The sequence below is a fragment of the Oncorhynchus gorbuscha genome, linkage group LG22 (genome assembly GCF_021184085.1).
Source record: "Oncorhynchus gorbuscha isolate QuinsamMale2020 ecotype Even-year linkage group LG22, OgorEven_v1.0, whole genome shotgun sequence".
NCBI classification, from domain to species: domain Eukaryota; kingdom Metazoa; phylum Chordata; class Actinopteri; order Salmoniformes; family Salmonidae; genus Oncorhynchus; species Oncorhynchus gorbuscha.
In genome coordinates this window covers 43,125,262-43,145,952 of record NC_060194.1, presented here as the reverse complement: position 1 = coordinate 43,145,952, position 20,691 = coordinate 43,125,262, and the positions used below count along the sequence as shown (strand labels likewise).

Sequence of the window (20,691 nt, the reverse complement as noted above, 5' to 3'; positions counted from 1 at the left end):
CACAGTGCTTCTCACGGTAACCCAGCTCAGTGCTGCTCACAGTAACCCAGCTCAGTGCTGCTCACAGTAACCCAGCTCAGTGCTGCTCACGGTAACCCAGCTCAGTGCTGCTCACGGTAACCCACCACAGTGCTGCTCACGGTAACCCACCACAGTGCTGCTCACGGTAACCCAGCTCAGTGCTGCTCACGGTAACCCAGCTCAGTGCTGCTCACAGTAACCCAGCTCAGTGCTGCTCACAGTAACCCACCACAGTGCTGCTCACAGTAACCCAGCTCAGTACTGCTCACAGTAACCCAGCTCAGTACTGCTCACAGTAACCCAGCTCAGTGCTGCTCACAGTAACCCAGCTCAGTGCTGCTCACAGTAACCCAGCTCAGTGCTGCTCACAGTAACCTGCCACAGTGCTGCTCACAGTAACCCACCACAGTGCTGCTCACAGTAACCCACCACAGTGCTGCTCACAGTAACCCACCACAGTGCTGCTCACAGTAACCCATCTCAGTGCTGCTCACAGTAACCCATCTCAGTGCTGCTCACAGTAACCCAGCACAGTGCTGCTCACAGTAACCCAGCTCAGTGCTGCTCACAGTAACCCGCCTCAGTGCTGCTCACAGTAACCCACCACAGTGCTGCTCACAGTAACCCACCACAGTGCTGCTCACAGTAACCCACCACAGTGCTGCTCACAGTAACCCACCACAGTGCTGCTCACAGTAACCCAGATCAGTGCTGCTCACAGTCACCCAGATCAGTGCTGCTCACAGTCACCCAGATCAGTGCTGCTCACAGTAACCCACCAGAGTGCTGCTCACAGTAACCCACCAGAGTGCTGCTCACAGTAACCCACCAGAGTGCTGCTCACAGTAACCCACCAGAGTGCTGCTCACAGTAACCCACCAGAGTGCTGCTCACAGTAACCCACCAGAGTGCTGCTCACAGTAACCCACCAGAGTGCTGCTCACAGTAACCCACCAGAGTGCTGCTCACAGTAACCCACCCACCAGAGTGCTGCTCACAGTAACCCACCCACCAGAGTGCTGCTCACAGTAACCCACCAGAGTGCTGCTCACAGTAACCCACCAGAGTGCTGCTCACAGTAACCCACCAGAGTGCTGCTCACAGTAACCCACCAGAGTGCTGCTCACAGTAACCCACCAGAGTGCTGCTCACAGTAACCCACCAGAGTGCTGCTCACAGTAACCCACCAGAGTGCTGCTCACAGTAACCCACCAGAGTGCTGCTCACAGTAACCCACCAGAGTGCTGCTCACAGTAACCCACCAGAGTGCTGCTCACAGTAACCCACCAGAGTGCTGCTCACAGTAACCCACCAGAGTGCTGCTCACAGTAACCCACCAGAGTGCTGCTCACAGTAACCCACCAGAGTGCTGCTCACAGTAACCCACCAGAGTGCTGCTCACAGTAACCCACCAGAGTGCTGCTCACAGTAACCCACCAGAGTGCTGCTCACAGTAACCCACCAGAGTGCTGCTCACAGTAACCCACCAGAGTGCTGCTCACAGTAACCCACCAGAGTGCTGCTCACAGTAACCCACCAGAGTGCTGCTCACAGTAACCCACCAGAGTGCTGCTCACAGTAACCCACCAGAGTGCTGCTCACAGTAACCCACCAGAGTGCTGCTCACAGTAACCCACCAGAGTGCTGCTCACAGTAACCCACCAGAGTGCTGCTCACAGTAACCCACCAGAGTGCTGCTCACAGTAACCCACCAGAGTGCTGCTCACAGTAACCCACCAGAGTGCTGCTCACAGTAACCCACCACAGTGCTGCTCACAGTAACCCACCACAGTGCTGCTCACAGTAACCCACCACAGTGCTGCTCACAGTAACCCACCACAGTGCTGCTCACAGTAACCCACCACAGTGCTGCTCACAGTAACCCACCAGAGTGCTGCTCACAGTAACCCACCAGAGTGCTGCTCACAGTAACCCACCAGAGTGCTGCTCACAGTAACCCACCAGAGTGCTGCTCACAGTAACCCACCAGAGTGCTGCTCACAGTAACCCACCACAGTGCTGCTCACAGTAACCCACCACAGTGCTGCTCACAGTAACCCACCACAGTGCTGCTCACAGTAACCCACCACAGTGCTGCTCACAGTAACCCACCACAGTGCTGCTCACAGTAACCCACCACAGTGCTGCTCACAGTAACCCACCACAGTGCTGCTCACTGTAACCCACCACAGTGCTGCTCACTGTAACCCACCACAGTGCTGCTCACTGTAACCCACCACAGTGCTGCTCACTGTAACCCACCACAGTGCTGCTCACTGTAACCCACCACAGTGCTGCTCACAGTAACCCATATCAGTGCTGCTCACAGTAACCCAGATCAGTGCTGCTCACAGTAACCCACCAGAGTGCTGCTCACAGTAACCCACGAGTGTTGCTCACAGTAACCCATATCAGTGCTGCTCACAGTAACCCACCAGAGTGCTGCTCACAGTAACCCACCAGAGTGTTGCTCACAGTAACCCAGATCAGTGCTGCTCACAGTAACCCAGATCAGTGCTGCTCACAGTAACCCACCAGAGTGCTGCTCACAGTAACCCACCAGAGTGTTGCTCACAGTAACCCATATCAGTGTTGCTCACAGTAACCCATATCAGTGCTGCTCACAGTAACCCACCAGAGTGTTGCTCACAGTAACCCAGATCAGTGCTGCTCACAGTAACCCAGATCAGTGCTGCTCACAGTAACCCACCAGAGTGCTGCTCACAGTAACCCACCAGAGTGCTGCTCACAGTAACCCATATCAGTGTTGCTCACAGTAACCCATATCAGTGCTGCTCACAGTAACCCACCAGAGTGTTGCTCACAGTAACCCAGATCAGTGCTGCTCACAGTAACCCAGATCAGTGCTGCTCACAGTAACCCACCAGAGTGCTGCTCACAGTAACCCACCAGAGTGTTGCTCACAGTCACCCAGCTCAGTGTTGCTCACAGTCACCCAGCTCAGTGCTGCTCACAGTCACCCAGCTCAGTGCTGCTCACAGTAACCCAGCTCAGTGCTGCTCACTGTCACCCAGCTCAGTGCTGCTCACTGTCACCCAGCTCAGTGCTGCTCACACCCACCCAGCTCTGCTCAGTGCTGCTCACAGTCACCCAGCTCAGTGCTGCTCACAGTAACCCACCACAGTGCTGCTCACAGTAACCCACCACAGTGCTGCTCACAGTAACCCACCAGAGTGTTGCTCACTGTCACCCAGCTCAGTGCTGCTCACTGTCACCCACCACAGTGCTGCTCACAGTAACCCACCACAGTGCTGCTCACAGTAACCCACCAGAGTGTTGCTCACTGTCACCCAGCTCAGTGCTGCTCACTGTCACCCAGCTCAGTGCTGCTCACAGTCACCCAGCTCAGTGCTGCTCACAGTCACCCAGCTCAGTGCTGCTCACAGTCACCCAGCTCAGTGCTGCTCACAGTCACCCAGCTCAGTGCTGCTCACAGTCACCCAGCTCAGTGCTGCTCACAGTCACCCAGCTCAGTGCTGCTCACAGTCACCCAGCTCAGTGCTGCTCACAGTAACCCAGCTCAGTGCTGCTCACAGAAACCCACCACAGTGCTGCTCACAGAAATCCACCACAGTGCTGCTCACAGTAACCCACCACAGTGCTGCTCACAGTAACGCTGCTCAGTTCTGTAATCAGTTAATCAGATGCGGACGTCAGTCTTCTACTATTTAGGTTTGGAAAGTCCTAGTAAAGACCGCCCCGTTTCTCTGGATTCTCTCTGTGTGGTTTCCCAGGCAGCTTCAGTAGCTCGTTTGTTCCCTGGATGTTTCCATGTGAAGTGTTTTTATGGTTGTTGTGTTGTCGTTCTGTTTGTAGATGGCTTCGGAACAGTGGACCCTTTCGGTGGCAATGCTTTTGGAGGAAAGAGTGGATTCGCAGACTTCAGTCAAATGTCTAAAAAGGTAGGTTACCGGGGAGCATTGTGGATGTAAATCATATATAAGGACTGCTTTATAGCATTATATTCCCAAATAAATACAATGACTGACATCGATATGATATTATTCTCCACCTGGATACAGGGAGGCTGTCTGACTGTCAAGGCAACGAGATGTAGGCTCTTAACTCAAAGCTTGTGAAAAATATAGTACCTCTGTTGTAAAAAATGTCAATTTTGGATGTTTTTTTGTTGTTGTCTTTATTCTGGCGTTGTGAGCAGAAACCAATCAACCCTGTGCTACCACCTAAGAACACACCTAACAGGCCTGCGCCTCCTTATGGTAGGTGTGTGTGTGTGTGTGTGTGTGTGTGTGTGTGTGTGTGTGTGTGTGTGTGTGTGTGTGTGTGTGTGTGTGTGTGTGTGTGTGTGTGTGTGTGTGTGTGTGTGTGTGTGTGTGTGTGTGTGTGTGTGTGAAGGAAGTCAATGTGATGTTACTTATAATACACAGTTCTTCCTTTAGTTAGCAAAAAAAACAACAAGTGATAGTCTTAAGTGAAATCAAAAGAACAGAAGAGAAACACTAGAAGAGAAGGTTTAAACACCTTTCTAGGGTAATACCACAAGACTAAAATAGACGCTTCTATTATTAAATCGGTTCATCAAATTAATTTTCTTTAAAAAACTAAGTTCTGTAGTTAGTCTCTTGTTTATTGTGGCTGTCTTCAATGGCACCCTATTCGCTACACAGTGCCACCTATTCCCTACACAGTGCCACCTATTCCCTACACAGTGCCACCTATTCCCTACACAGTGCCACCTATTCCCTACACAGTGCCACCTATTCCCTACACAGTGCCACCTATTCCCTACACAGTGCCACCTATTCCCTACACAGTGCCACCTATTCCCTGCACAGTGCCACCTATTCCCTGCACAGTGCCACCTATTCCCTGCACAGTGCCAACCATATTCTCTACACAGTGCCAACCATATTCTCTACACAGTGCCAACCATATTCTCTACACAGTGCCACCCATTCCTTACACAGTGCCACCTATTCCTTACACAGTGCCACCTATTCCTTACACAGTGCCACCTATTCCTTACACAGTGCCACCTATTCCTTACACAGTGCCACCTATTCCTTACACAGTGCCACCTATTCCTTACACAGTGCCACCTATTCCTTACACAGTGCCACCTATTCCCTACACAGTGCCACCTATTCCCTACACAGTGCCACCTATTCCCTACACAGTGCCACCTATTCCCTACACAGTGCCACCTATTCCTTACACAGTGCCACCTATTCCTTACACAGTGCCACCTATTCCTTACACAGTGCCACCTATTCCTTACACAGTGCCACCTATTCCTTACACAGTGCCACCTACTCCCTACACAGTGCCACCTACTCCCTACACAGTGCCACCTACTCCCTACACAGTGCCACCTACTCCCTACACAGTGCCACCTACTCCCTACACAGTGCCACCTACTCCCTACACAGTGCCACCTACTCCCTACACAGTGCCACCTATTCCCTACACAGTGCCACCTATTCCCTACACAGTGCCACCTATTCCCTACACAGTGCCACCTATTCCCTACACAGTGCCACCTATTCCCTACACAGTGCCACCTATTCCCTACACAGTGCCACCTATTCCCTACACAGTGCCACCTATTCCTCACACAGTGCCAGGAGTTAGTTAGGAGGATGAGTTAGTTAGTTAGGATGAGTTAGTTAGTGAGGATGAGTTAGTTAGTGAGGATGAGTTAGTTAGTGAGGAGGAGTTAGTTGGTTAGTGAGGAGGAGTTGGTTAGTGAGGAGGAGTTGGTTAGTGAGGAGGAGTTGGTTAGTTAGGAGGAGTTGGTTAGTTAGGAGGAGTTGGTTAGTTAGGAGGAGTTGGTTAGTTAGGAGGAGTTGGTTAGTTAGGAGGAGTTGGTTAGTTAGGAGGAGTTGGTTAGTTAGGAGGAGTTGGTTAGTTAGGAGGAGTTGGTTAGTTAGGAGGAGTTGGTTAGTTAGGAGGAGTTGGTTAGTTAGGAGGAGTTGGTTAGTTAGGAGGAGTTGGTTAGTTAGGAGGAGTTGGTTAGTTAGGAGGAGTTGGTTAGTTAGGAGGAGTTGGTTAGTTAGGAGGAGTTGGTTAGTTGGGAGGAGGGGGAGTTAGTTGGGAGGAGGGGGAGTTAGTTGGGAGGAGGGGTTAGTTAGTTGGAGGGAGGGGGAGTTAGTTAGTTAGTTAATTAGGAGGAGAAGTTAGTTAGGAGGAGGAGGAGTTAGTTAGGAGGAGGAGGAGTTAGTTAGGAGGAGGAGGAGTTAGTTAGGAGGAGGAGGAGTTAGTTAGGAGGAGGAGGAGTTAGTTAGGAGGAGGAGGAGTTAGTTAGGAGGAGGAGGAGTTAGTGAGGAGGAGGAGGAGTTAGTGAGGAGGAGGAGGAGTTAGTGAGGAGGAGGAGGAGTTAGTGAGGAGGAGGAGTTAGTTAGGAGGAGGAGGAGTTAGTTAGGAGGAGGAGGAGTTAGTTAGGAGGAGGAGGAGTTAGTTAGGAGGAGGAGGAGTTAGTTAGGAGGAGGAGGTAGTTAGGAGGAGGAGGAGTTAGGAGGAGGAGGAGTTAGGAGGAGGAGGAGTTAGGAGGAGGAGGAGGAGTTAGGAGGAGGAGGAGGAGTTAGGAGGAGGAGGAGGAGTTAGTTAGTTAGGAGGAGGAGGAGTTGGTTAGGAGGAGGAGGAGGAGTTGGTTAGGAGGAGTTGGTTAGGAGGAGGAGGAGTTGGTTAGGAGGAGGAGGAGTTGGTTAGGAGGAGGAGGAGTTGGTTAGGAGGAGGAGGAGTTGGTTAGGAGGAGGAGGAGTTGGTTAGGAGGAGTTGGTTAGGAGGAGTTGGTTAGGAGGAGTTGGTTAGGAGGAGTTGGTTAGGAGGAGTTGGTTAGGAGGAGTTGGTTAGGAGGAGTTGGTTAGGAGGAGTTGGTTAGGAGGAGTTGGTTAGGAGGAGTTGGTTAGGAGGAGTTGGTTAGGAGGAGTTGGTTAGGAGGAGTTGGTTAGGAGGAGTTGGTTAGGAGGAGTTGGTTAGGAGGAGTTGGTTAGGAGGAGTTGGTTAGGAGGAGTTGGTTAGGAGGAGTTGGTTAGGAGGAGTTAGTGAGGAGGAGGAGGAGTTAGTTAGAAGGAGGGGGAGTTAGTTAGAAGGAGGGGGAGGAGGTAGGAGTTAATTAGTTAGTTAATTAGGAGTTAGTTTAGGAGGAGGAGTTAGTAAGGAGGAGGAGTTAGTAAGGAGGAGGAGTTAGTAAGGAGGAGGAGTTAGTAAGGAGGAGGAGTTTGTAAGGAGGAGGAGTTAGTAAGGAGGAGGAGTTAGTAAGGAGGAGGAGTTAGTAAGGAGGAGGAGTTAGTAAGGAGGAGGAGTTAGGGGGAGTTAGTTAGGGGGAGTTAGTTAGTCAGTGAGGAGTTGGTTAGTTAGTAGGAGTAGTTAGTTAGAAGGATTAGAAGTTGAGGTAAGTCATAGTTTGTAGCATCAATTTTTTCAGAACGATTCATTTGTTCGCTAACACTGTCTTATTAAACTTGTGTGTGTGTGAGCGTGTGTGTGTGAGCGTGTGTGTGTGAGCGTGTGTGTGTGTCATGTTAGTCCTTCCCTTTTGTGGTCGTCTTGTGAGCGTGTGTGTGTGTCATGTTAGTCCTTCCCTTTTGTGGTCGTCTTGTGAGCGTGTGTGTGTGTCATGTTAGTCCTTCCCTTTTGTGGTCGTCTTGTGAGCGTGTGTGTGTGTCATGTTAGTCCTTCCCTTTTGTGGTCGTCTTGTGAGCGTGTGTGTGTGTCATGTTAGTCCTTCCCTTTTGTGGTCGTCTTGTGAGCGTGTGTGTGTGTCATGTTAGTCCTTCCCTTTTGTGGTCGTCTTGTAAGCGTGTGTGTGTGTCATGTTCCCTTTTGTGGTCGTCTTGTGAGGGTGCGGAGCCCTCAGTTTCTTCTCCTTTCAAAGGAGCTGGTAAACAGGAAAGCTGTTGGAACAGATAAGGTCTGTTTTGGCTTTGAGCACTGACTGATTACTGATACTGATTGTTTAGTTTACCATCCAAACCCAGTGTCCAGATTAAGATAGGAAATAACCAGCAGGTCCAAGTTAGGCTGCCAGCAGGTCAACAGCAAAATCTGAAGGTGTGTGGTCTGCCCACATCTACCTCAGTGTGTGCTCTGCCCACATCTACCTCAGTGTGTGGTCTGCCCACATCTACCTCAGTGTGTGGTCTGCCCACGTCTACCTCAGTGTGTGGTCTGCCCACGTCTACCTCAGTGTGTGGTCTGCCCACGTCTACCTCAGTGTGTGGTCTGCCCACGTCTACCTCAGTGTGTGGTCTGCCCACGTCTACCTCAGTGTGTGGTCTGCCCACGTCTACCTCAGTGTGTGGTCTGCCCAGGTCTACCTCAGTGTGTGGTCTGCCCAGGTCTACCTCAGTGTGTGGTCTGCCCAGGTCTACCTCAGTGTGTGGTCTGCCCAGGTCTACCTCAGTGTGTGGTCTGCCCAGGTCTACCTCAGTGTGTGGTCTGCCCAGGTCTACCTCAGTGTGTGGTCTGCCCATGTCTACCTCAGTGTGTGGTCTGCCCATGTCTACCTCAGTGTGTGGTCTGCCCATGTCTACCTCAGTGTGTGGTCTGCCCAGGTCTACCTCAGTGTGTGGTCTGCCCAGGTCTACCTCAGTGAGTGGTCTGCCCAGATCTACCTCAGTGTGTGGTCTGCCTACTAGAGGTTGACGCGGGAGTGAAAATTCAGTCCTTTCTATAACCCCGGAACTTTCCTGTCCCTTCCTGAGAAAAATCACTCCCATCCCGTCCTCATTTTTGCACACGCAAATATGTAGGCTATTGTCTTTGTTTTGGACATATTGAAAATCATTTCAGTAATGCAATATACGACTGTGGTATGTGGTTGTCTTACCTATTTTAGTTCAAATGTACTGAATGTGGGCCGTGTATCTCTGGATGAGTGTATTCTAAATAACCTGGGTGTAGATCATTAAGGATGAGGACAGAGACCACAGCAGGATGGTCTGCTCAGCACAGCACTGGCATTAAACTGTAGTCTACAGCTGAAGCACTGAGCACATTATACTGTAGCCTACAGCTGAAGCACTGAGCACATTAAACTGTAGTCTACAGCTGAAGCACTGAGCACATTAAACTGTAGTCTACAGCTGAAGCACTGAGCACATTAAACTGTAGCCTACGGCTGAGCACTGAGCACATTAAACTAGTCTACAGCTGAAGCACTGAGCACATTAAACTGTAGCCTACGGCTGAAGCACTGAGCACATTAAACTGTAGTCTACAGCTGAAGCACATTAAACTGTAGTCTACAGCTGAAGCACAATAAACTGTAGTCTACAGCTGAAGCACAATAAACTGTAGTCTACAGCTGAAGCACATTAAACTGTAGTCTACAGCTGAAGCACATTAAACTGTAGCCTACAGCTGAAGCACTGAGCACATTATACTGTAGCCTACAGCTGAAGCACTGAGCACATTAAACTGTAGTCTACAGCTGAAGCACTGAGCACATTAAATTGGAGACTACAGCTGAAGCACTGAGCACATTAAACTGTAGCCTACGGCTGAAGCACTGAGCACATTAAACTGTAGTCTACAGCTGAAGCACATTAAACTGTAGCCTACAGCTGAAGCACTGAGCACATTAAACTGTAGTCTACAGCTGAAGCACTGAGCACATTAAACTGTAGTCTACAGCTGAAGCACTGAGCACATTAAACTGTAGCCTACGGCTGAAGCACTGAGCACATTAAACTGTAGTCTACAGCTGAAGCACATTAAACTGTAGTCTACAGCTGAAGCACTGAGCACATTAAACTGTAGTCTACAGCTGAAGCACTGAGCACATTAAACTGTAGTCTACAGCTGAAGCACTGAGCACATTAAACTGTAGTCTACAGCTGAAGCACTGAGCACATTAAACTGTAGTCTACAGCTGAAGCACTGAGCACATTAAACTGTAGTCTACAGCTGAAGCACTGAGCACATTAAACTGTAGTCTACAGCTGAAGCACTGAGCACATTAAACTGTAGTCTACAGCTGAAGCACTGAGCACATTAAACTGTAGTCTACAGCTGAAGCACTGAGCACATTAAACTGTAGCCTACGGCTGAAGCACTGAGCACATTAAACTGTAGTCTACAGCTGAGCACTTAGGAACATTCACTACATATTTAAAAGACACTGAGCACTACTGCGTTGTCTGTCAACCTTTTTTAATTTCACCTTCCAGGTCATCTATAAGTCTTTGATAGGTAAAGCTCCGCGTTATCTCAGCTCACTGGTCACCATAGCAACACCCACCCGTAGCACGCGCTCCAGCAGGTATATCTCACTGGTCATCCCCAAAGACAACACCTCATTTGGCCGCCTTTCCTTCCAGTTCTCTGCTGCTAATGACTGGAACGAATTGCAAAAATTGCTGAAGTTGGAGACGTATATCTCCCTCACTAACTTTAAACGTCAGCTGTCAGAGCAGCTTACCGATTGCTGCAGCTGTACATAGTCCATCTGTAAATAGCCCATCCAATCTACCTACCTCATTGCCGCACTGCTTTGCTTTATCTTGGCAAGGTCACAGTTATAAATGAGAATTTGTTCTCAACTGGCCTACCTGGTTAAATAAAGATGAAAGGATAAAAGTTAGCACAGGTTTAGTTAAATAAACAAACAATTGTGAGGTAAGATAGCTAGGAGTGGAGGAGCTGTGCCGCTTCAGGCCACTTGTCCCGCTCTCTGATTGGTTAGACTATAATGTTTCTTTACAGGCTGTGTTCTCTGTTCCTTCCTTGTACACTGACGTAGGTTGGCATCTGACTCTGAGGTAGCCTAATGACTGGCAACAACTGAAGCGAGGTGCGAGTGAGCTGACGTAGGTTGGCATCTGACTCTGAGGTAGCCTAATGACTGGCAACAACTGAAGCGAGGTGCGAGTGAGCTGACGGAAGAGGGAGGGGGAAGTCACCATTTATTACTTATTTATTTCAACTGTATTAGGCCACAGTTGTTTTTATGAAATGCTCCACACATGACGTATTCCCGCCCCCAAAAACTCACTTTACAACTATTCCTGTGGAATGTTGATCCTGTACTGTACTGCCCGTTCCTGTAGACTGTTGGCCTGTACTGCCCGTTCCTGTAGACTGTTGGCCTGTACTGCCCGTTCCTGTAGACTGTTGGCCTGTACTGCCCGTTCCTGTAGACTGTTGGCCTGTACTGCCCGTTCCTGTAGACTGTTGATCCAGTACTGTAGACTGTTGGCCTGTACTGCCCGTTCCTGTAGACTGTTGATCCTGTACTGCCTGTTCCTGTAGACTGTTGGCCTGTACTGCCCGTTCCTGTAGACTGTTGGCCTGTACTGCCCGTTCCTGTAGACTGTTGATCCTGTACTGCCTGTTCCTGTAGACTGTTGGCCTGTACTGCCCGTTCCTGTAGACTGTTGGCCTGTACTGCCCGTTCCTGTAGACTGTTGGCCTGTACTGCCCGTTCCTCTAGACTGTTGGCCTGTACTGCCCGTTCCTCTAGACTGTTGGCCTGTACTGCCCGTTCCTCTAGACTGTTGGCCTGTACTGCCCGTTCCTCTAGACTGTTGGCCTGTACTGCCCGTTCCTCTAGACTGTTGGCCTGTACTGCCCGTTCCTCTAGACTGTTGGCCTGTACTGCCCGTTCCTCTAGACTGTTGGCCTGTACTGCCCGTTCCTCTAGACTGTTGGCCTGTACTGCCTGTTCCTGTAGACTGTTGATTCTGGCCTGTACTGCCCGTTCCTGTAGACTGTTGATCCAGTACTGTAGACTGTTGATCCAGTACTGTAGACTGTTGATCCAGTACTGTAGACTGTTGATCCAGTACTGTAGACTGTTGATCCAGTACTGTAGACTGTTGATCCAGTACTGTAGACTGTTGATCCAGTACTGTAGACTGTTGATCCAGTACTGTAGACTGTTGATCCAGTACTGTAGACTGTTGATCCAGTACTGCCCGTTCCTGTAGACTGTTGGCCTGTACTGCCAGTTCCTTAGACTGTTGATCCAGTACTGTAGACTGTTGATCCAGTACTGTAGACTGTTGATCCAGTACTGTAGACTGTTGATCCAGTACTGTAGACTGTTGATCCAGTACTGTAGACCCAGTACTGTAGATTGTTGATCCTGTCCATAACTTGACTCTAGAACTTGACTCCCATTTCTGCCAGATTCCTGCAAGACCTGTGTCAACCTCTACTGCCCACATCTGTGTGTGTGTGTTCTGCCCACATCTCCCACGGTGTGTGTGCCCTGTGTTTCTCTTCCTGTGTGACTCTCATAGCAGCAGCCACAGTTCAGATGTGGTGGTGGTGTCAACTATTCACCCTCGCTACATTATCTCTCTCTCACTTCGCGTCTCACCTCGCTCTCACCTCGCTCTCACCTCTCTCTCGCCTCGCCTCTCGCTCTGTCTCTCTCGCTGCTCTCTGTCTCTCTTGCTCTGTCTCTCTCGTCTGCTCTCTGTCTCTTGCCTCTCCCTCTCTCTTGTCTCTTTCGCCTCTCTCTGTCTCTCTCGCTCTGTCTCTCTCGCTGCTCTCCCTCTCTCTCTCGCTGCTCTCCCTCTCTCTCTCGCTGCTCTCCCTCTCTCTCTCGCTGCTCTCCCTCTCTCTCTCGCTGCTCTCCCTCTCTCTCTCGCTGCTCTCCCTCTCTCTCTCGCTGCTCTCCCTCTCTCTCTCGCTGCTCTCCCTCTCTCTCTCGCTGCTCTCCCTCTCTCTCTCGCTGCTCTCCCTCTCTCTCTCGCTGCTCTCCCTCTCTCTCTCGCTGCTCTCCCTCTCTCTCTCGCTGCTCTCCCTCTCTCTCTCGCTGCTCTCCCTCTCTCTCTCGCTGCTCTCCCTCTCTCTCTCTCGCTGCTCTCCCTCTCTCTCTCTCGCTGCTCTCCCTCTCTCTCTCGCTGCTCTCCCTCTCTCTCTCGCTGCTCTCCCTCTCTCTCTCGCTGCTCTCCCTCTCTCTCTCGCTGCTCTCTCCCTCTCTCTCTCACTGCTCTCTCCCTCTCTCTCTCTCCCCCTCTCTCTTGCCTCTCTCTCGCCTCTCTCGGTCTCTCTCGCCTCTCTCTTGCCTCTCTCTCTTGCTCTGTCTCTCTCGCCTCTTGCTCTGTCTCTCTCGCCTCTTGCTCTCTATCTCGCCTCTCTCTCGGTCTCTCTCGCCTCTCTCTCGCCTCTCTCGGTCTCTCTCGGGTCTCTCTTGCCTCTCTCTTGCCTCTCTCTCTGTCTCTCTTGCTCTCTCTCTCGCCTCTTGCTCTGTCTCTCTCTGTCTCTCTTGCCTCTCTCTCTGTCTCTCTCGCCTCTCTCTTGCCTCTTGCTCTGTCTCTCTCTGTCTCTCTTGCCTCTCTCTCTGTCTCTCTCTGTCTCTCTCTGTCTCTCTCGCCTCTCTCTCGCCTCTCTCTTGCCTCTCTCTCTGTCTCTCTCGCCTCTCTCTTGCCTCTCTCTCTGTCTCTCTTGCTCTCTCTCTGTCTCTCTCGCCTCTCTCTCTGTCTCTCTCGCCTCTCTCTTGCCTCTCTGTCTCTCTCGCCTCTCTCTTGCCTCTCTCTCTGTCTCTCTTGCTCTCTCTCTGTCTCTCTTGCTCTCTCTCTGTCTCTCTTGCTCTCTCTCTGTCTCTCTTGCTCTCTCTCTGTCTCTCTCGGCTCTGTCTCTCTCGCCTCTCTCTCTGTCTCTCTCGCCTCTCTCTTGCCTCTCTCTCTGTCTCTCTCGCCTCTCGCTCTGTCTCTCTCGCCTCTCTCTCTGTCTCTCTCGCCTCTCTCTTGCCTCTCTCTCTGTCTCTCTCGCCTCTCTCTTGCCTCTCTCTCTGTCTCTCTTGCTCTCTCTCGCCTCTCGCTCTGTCTCTCTCGCCTCTCTCTCTGTCTCTCTCGCCTCTCTCTGTCTCTCTCGCCTCTCTCTTGCCTCTCTCTCTGTCTCTTGCTCTGTCTCTCTCGCCTCTTGCTCTGTCTCTCTCGCCTCTTGCTCTGTCTCTCTCGCCTCTCTCTCGGTCTCTCTCGCCTCTCTCTCGCCTCTCTCGGTCTCTCTCGCCTCTCTTGCCTCTCTCTCTGTCTCTCTCGCCTCTCTCTCTGTCTCTCTTGCCTCTCTCTGTCTCTCTCGCCTCTCTCTCTGTCTCTCTCGCCTCTCTCTCTGTCTCTCTCGCCTCTCTCTCTGTCTCTCTCGCCTCTCTCTTGCCTCTCTCTTGCCTCTCTCTCTGTCTCTCTTGCTCTCTCTCTCGCCTCTTGCTCTGTCTCTCTCTGTCTCTCTTGCCTCTCTCTCTGTCTCTCTCGCCTCTCTCTTGCCTCTTGCTCTGTCTCTCTCTGTCTCTCTTGCCTCTCTCTCTGTCTCTCTCTGTCTCTCTCTGTCTCTCTCGCCTCTCTCTCGCCTCTCTCTTGCCTCTCTCTCTGTCTCTCTCGCCTCTCTCTTGCCTCTCTCTCTGTCTCTCTTGCTCTCTCTCTGTCTCTCTCGCCTCTCTCTCTGTCTCTCTCGCCTCTCTCTTGCCTCTCTGTCTCTCTCGCCTCTCTCTTGCCTCTCTCTCTGTCTCTCTTGCTCTCTCTCTGTCTCTCTTGCTCTCTCTCTGTCTCTCTTGCTCTCTCTCTGTCTCTCTCGGCTCTGTCTCTCTCGCCTCTCTCTCTGTCTCTCTCGCCTCTCTCTTGCCTCTCTCTCTGTCTCTCTCGCCTCTCGCTCTGTCTCTCTCGCCTCTCTCTCTGTCTCTCTCGCCTCTCTCTTGCCTCTCTCTCTGTCTCTCTCGCCTCTCTCTTGCCTCTCTCTCTGTCTCTCTTGCTCTCTCTCGCCTCTCGCTCTGTCTCTCTCGCCTCTCTCTCTGTCTCTCTCGCCTCTCTCTGTCTCTCTCGCCTCTCTCTTGCCTCTCTCTCTGTCTCTTGCTCTGTCTCTCTCGCCTCTTGCTCTGTCTCTCTCGCCTCTTGCTCTGTCTCTCTCGCCTCTCTCTCGGTCTCTCTCGCCTCTCTCTCGCCTCTCTCGGTCTCTCTCGCCTCTCTTGCCTCTCTCTCTGTCTCTCTCGCCTCTCTCTCTGTCTCTCTTGCCTCTCTCTGTCTCTCTCGCCTCTCTCTCGGTCTCTCTCGCCTCTCTCTCGCCTCTCTCGGTCTCTCTCGCCTCTCTTGCCTCTCTCTCTGTCTCTCTCGCCTCTCTCTCTGTCTCTCTTGCCTCTCTCTGTCTCTCTCGCCTCTCTCTCTGTCTCTCTCGCCTCTCTCTCTGTCTCTCTCGCCTCTCTCTCTGTCTCTCTCGCCTCTCTCTCTGTCTCTCTCGCCTCTCTCTCTGTCTCTCTCGCCTCTCTCTCTGTCTCTCTCGCCTCTCGCTCTGTCTCTATCGCCTCTCTGTGTCTGTCTCCCTCTGTCTCTGTCTATTTCGCCTCTCTCTCATGCCTCTCTCTCTTCTATAGCCTCTCGCTCTCTCGCACATCTCGTTCTGTCTTTCTCAACTCTCTCTCCTCTAGCCTCTCTCTCCTCTAGCCTCTTGTTCTGTCTATCTCCCCTCTCTCTCTGTCTCTCATGCCTCTCGCTATCTCACACCTCTCGCTCAGTAAAATGTCAAACAAGTACACAAATAATTAAAATGTTTTTAAAAAGTACAGAGAATCCAATTAAAACCCCAAATAACACCGATTAAGTAGCCGAGTAAACACTCCTTGTCTCGGGTGACTGAGGTTCTTAATGATCTGCTTGGCCTTTCTTTGACACAGAGTGCTGTAAATGTCCTGGAGGGCAGGCAGCGTGCCCCTGATGATGTGTTGGTCTGACCGCATCAGCCTCTGGTGTGCCTTGCGGTTGAGGGGGCAGTGCAGTTGGCGTACCGGGCGGTGATGCATACCCGACAGAATGCTCTCGGCGGTGCATCTGTAGAAGTTTGTGAGGGTCTTAGGGGCCATATTTCTGAGGCGCTGTTTAATGTCATGTCTTCGCTTATGTGTACGCCGAGGAACTTGAAGCTTTTGACCCTATCCACTGGTGCCCCTTCGATGAGGATGGGGTTGTGCCCCCTCTTCTGTCTCCTGAATTCCACAATCAGTTCCTTAATATTGTTGATGTGGAGGGAGAGGTTATTTTCCTGGCAACACTCCACCAGGGCTCTCACCTCCTCCCTGTAGGCCATCTCGTCATTGTTGGTAATCAGGCCTACTACTGTTGTATCGTCTGCAAACTTGATGATTGAGTTGGAGTCATGCGTGACCACGCCATCATGGGTGAACAGGAAGTACAGGAGGGGGCTGAGCACGCACCCCTGTGGGGCCCCAGTGTTGAGGATCAGCGTGGCGGAGGTGTTGCCTACCTTCACTGCTTGGGGTCGGCCTGTCAGGAAGTCCATGACCCTGTTGCACAGAGAGGAGTTCAGTGACGAGCTTGGAGTGCACTATGGAGTTAAAAGCTGAGCTATAGTCGATGAACAGCACTCTCACGTAGGTAATCCTGTTGTCCAGGTGGGATAGGGCGTTGTGCAGTGCAACGGCGATTGCATCGCCCATGGATCTTTTATGGCGGTATACAAAATTGTTGTGGGTCTAGGATGTCTGGTACGGTGGAGCTGATGTGATCCTTGACAAGCCTTTCAAAGCACTTGATGATAACAGAAGTGAGTATTCGTGTGCTACTGGGCAGATAGACAGTTCAGTTACCTTAGCTTGTCCTGGGTACAGGAACAACGGTGGCCATCTTGAAGTGAGTGAGGACGACAGACCGGTGGTTGTGAGTCAACTATTCAGCCTCTTATCTCTGAGAGGAGGGGGGTGGAGTAAAAATCAAAAATCAAATCAATTTTATTTGTCACATAGACATGGTTATCAGATGTTAATGCGAGTGTAGCGAAATGCTTGTGCTTCTAGTTCCGACAATGCAGTAATAACCAACAAGTAATCTAACTAACAATTCCAAAACTACTACCTTATACACAGTGTAAAGTGTAAAGGGATAAAGAATAAAGAATATGTACATAAAGATATATGAATGAGTGATGGTACAGAGTGGCATAGGCAAGATGCAGTAGATGGTATCGAGTACAGTATATACATATGAGATGAGTAATGTAGGGTATGTAAACAAAGTGGCATAGTTTAAAGTGGCTAGTGATACATGTATTACATAAAGATGCAGTAGATGATATAGAGTACAGTATATACGTATACATATGAGATAAATAATGTAGGGTATGTAAACATTATATTAAGTAGCATTGTTTAAAGTGGCTAGTGATATATTTTACATAAATTCCCATTATTAAAGTGGCTGGAGTTGAGTCAGTGTGTTGGCAGCAGCCACTCAATGTTAGTGGTGGCTGTTTAACAGTCTGATGGCCTTGAGATAGAAGCTGTTTTTCAGTCTCTCGGTCCCAACTTTGATGCACCTGTACTGACCTCGCCTTCTGGACGATAGCGGGGTGAACAGGCAGTGGCTCGGGTGGTTGTTGTCCTTGATGATCTTTATGGCCTTCCTGTGACATCGGGTGGTGTAGGTGTCCTGGAGGGCAGGTAGTTTGCCCCCGGTGATGCGTTGTGCAGACCTCACTACCCTCTGGAGAGCCTTACGGTTGTGGGCGGAGCAGTTGCCGTACCAGGCGGTGATACACCCCGACAGGATGCTCTCGATTGTGCATCTCTATAAGTTTGTGAGTGCTTTTGGTGACAAGCTGAATTTCTTCAGCCTCCTGAGGTTGAAGAGGCGCTGCTGCGCCTTCTTCACGATGCTGTCTGTGTGGGTGGACCAATTCAGTTTGTCTGTGATGTGTACGCCGTGGAACTTAAAACTTACTACCCTCTCCACTACTGTCCCATCGATGTGGATAGGGGGCTGTTTCCTGAAGTCCACAATCATCTCCTTAGTTTTGTTGACGTTGAGTGTGAGGTTATTTTCCTGACACCACACTCCGAGGACCCTCACCTCCTCCCTGTAGGCCGTCTCGTCGTTGTTGGTAATCAAGCCTACCACTGTTGTCATCCGCAAACTTCAAATCAAAATCAAATCAAATGTATTTCTATACCCCTTCGTACATCAGCTGATATCTCAAAGTGCTGTACAGAAACCCAGGCTAAAACCCCAAACAGCAAACAATGCAGGTGTAGAAGCACGGTGGCTAGGAAAAACTCCCTAGAAAGGCCAAAACCTAGGAAGAAACCTAGAGAGGAACAAGGCTATGTGGGGTGGCCAGTCCTCTTCTGGCTGTGCCGGGTGGAGATTATAACAGAACATGGCCATGATGTTCAAATGTTCATAAATTACCAGCATGGTCCAATAATAATAAGGCAGAACAGTTGAAACTGGAGCAGCAGCACGGCCAGGTGGACTGGGGACAGCAAGGAGTCATCATGTCAGGTAGTCCTGAGGCATGGTCCTAGGGCTCAGGTCCTCCGAGAGAGAGAGAAAGAAAGAGAGAATTAGAGAGAACACCCTTAAATTCACACAGGACATCGAATAGGACAGGAGAAGTACTCCAGATATAACAAACTGACCCTAGCCCCCCGACACACAAACTACTGCAGCATAAATACTGGAGGCTGAGACAGGAGGGGTCAGGAGACACTGTGGCCCCATCCAGGACACCCCCGGACAGGGCCAAACAGGAAGGATATAACCCCACCCACTTTGCCAAAGCACAGCCCCCACACCACTAGAGGGATTTCTTCAACCACCAACTTACCATCCTGAGACAAGGCCGAGTATAGCCCACAAAGATCTCCGCCACGGCACAACCCAAGGGGGGGGCGCCAACCCAGACAGGAAGATCACATCAGTGACTCAACCCACTCAAGTGACCCAGGGACGGTATGAAAGAGCCCCAGTAAGCCAGTGACTCAGCCCCTGTAATAGTGTTAGAGGCAGAGACTCCCAGTGGAAAGATGGGAACCGGCCAGGCAGAGACAGCAAGGGCGGTTCGTTGCTCCAGAGCCTTTCCGTTTACCTTCCCACTCCTGGGCCAGACTACACTCAATCATTTGACCCACTGAAGAGATGAGTCTTCAGTAAAGACTTAAAGGTTGAGACCGAGTTTGCGTCTCTTACATGGGTAGGCAGACCATTCCATAAAAATGGAGCTCTATAGGAGAAAGCCCTGCCTCCAGCTGTTTGCTTAGAAATTCTAGGGACAATTAGGAGGCCTGCGTCTTGTGACCGTAGCGTACGTGTAAGTATGTACGGCAGGACCACATCAGAGAGATAGGTAGGAGCAAGCCCATGTAATGCTTTGTAGGTTAGCAGTAAAACCTTGAAATCCAACTTGATGATTGAGTTGGAGGCGTGCGTGGCCACGCAGTCGTGGGTGAACAGGGAGTACAGGAGAGGGATCAGAACGCACCCTTGTGGGGCCCCAGTGTTGAGGATCAGCGAGGTGGAGATGTTGTTACCTACCCTCGCCACCTGGGGGCGGCCCGTCAGGAAGTCCAGTACCCAGTTGCACAGGGCGGGGTCGAGACCCAGGGTCTCGAGCTTAATGACGAGTTTGGAGGGTACTATGGTGTTAAATGCTGAGCTGTAGTCGATGAACAGCATTCTCACATAGGTATTCCTCTTGTCCAGATGGGTTAGGGCAGTGTGCAGTGTGGTTGAGATTGCATCGTCTGTGGACCTATTTGGGCGGTAAGCAAATTGGAGTGGGTCTAGGGTGTCAGGTAGGGTGAAGGTGATATGATCCTTGACTAGTCTCTCAAAGCACTTCATGATGACGGAAGTGAGTGCTACGGGCGGTAGTCGTTTAGCTCAGTTACCTTAGCTTTCTTGGGAACAGGAACAATGGTGGCCCTCTTGAAGCATGTGGGAACAGCAGACTGGGATAAGGTTTGATTGAATATGTCCGTAAACACACCAGCCAGCTGGTCTGCGCATGCTCTGAGGGGCGCGGCTGGGGATGCCGTCTGGGCCTGCAGCCTTGCGAGGGTTAACACGTTTAAATGTTTTACTCACCTCGGCTGCAGTGAAGGAGAGTCCGCATGTTTTGGTTGTGGGCCGTGTCAGTGGCACAAAGTTATTTAGTCTGCCTGGGAGCAAGACATCCTGGTCCGTGACGGTGCTGGTTCTCTTTTTGTAATCCGTGATTGACTGTAGACCCTGCCACATACCTCTTGTGTCTGAGCCGTTAAATTGCGATTCTACTTTGTCTCTATACTGACGCTTAGCTTGTTTGATTGCCTTACGGAGGGAATAGCTACACTGTTTGTATTCGGTCATGTTTCCGGTCACCTTGCCCCGATTAAAAGCAGTGGTTCGCGCTTTCAGTTTCACGCGAATGCTGCCATCAATACACGGTTTCTGGTTTGGGAATGTTTTAATTGTTGCTATGGGAATGACATCTTCAACGCACGTTCTAATGAACTCGCTCACCGAATCAGCGTATTCGTCAATGTTGTTGTTTGACGCAATACGAAACATATCCCAGTCCACGTGATGGAAGCAGTCTTGGAGTGTGGAATCAGATTGGTCGGACCAGCATTGAACAGACCTCAGCGCGGGAGCTTCTTGTTTTAGCTTCTGTCTGTAGCCAGGGAATAACAAAATGGAGTCGTGGTCAGCTTTTCCGAAAGGAGGGCGGGGGAGGGCCTTATATGCGTCGCGGAAGTTAGAATAGCAATGATCCAAGGTTTTACCAGCCCTGGTTGCGCAATCGATATGCTGATACAATTTAGGGAGTCTTGTTTTCAGATTAGCCTTGTTAAAATCCCCAGCTACAATGAATGCAGCCTCAGGATATGTGGATTCCAGTTTGCAAAGACTCAAATAAAGTTCGTTCAGAGCCATCGATGTGTCTGCTTGGGGGGGAATATATACGGCTGTGATT

General features: G+C 50.7%; 1 protein-coding gene across 2 annotated transcripts in view; it reads left to right on the top strand.

Moving 5' to 3' along the window:
- The window catches only part of LOC124009324 (epidermal growth factor receptor substrate 15-like 1), a 66,600-nt gene that overhangs the window by 34,569 nt on the left and 11,340 nt on the right, over positions 1-20,691 (top strand). For both annotated transcript variants that reach the window (XM_046320992.1, XM_046320991.1), the window contains exons 20-21: positions 3,859-3,944; positions 4,202-4,262. In XM_046320992.1, the coding sequence (XP_046176948.1) occupies positions 3,859-3,944; positions 4,202-4,262 (147 nt within the window). The remainder of the gene's footprint in view (positions 1-3,858; positions 3,945-4,201; positions 4,263-20,691) is intronic.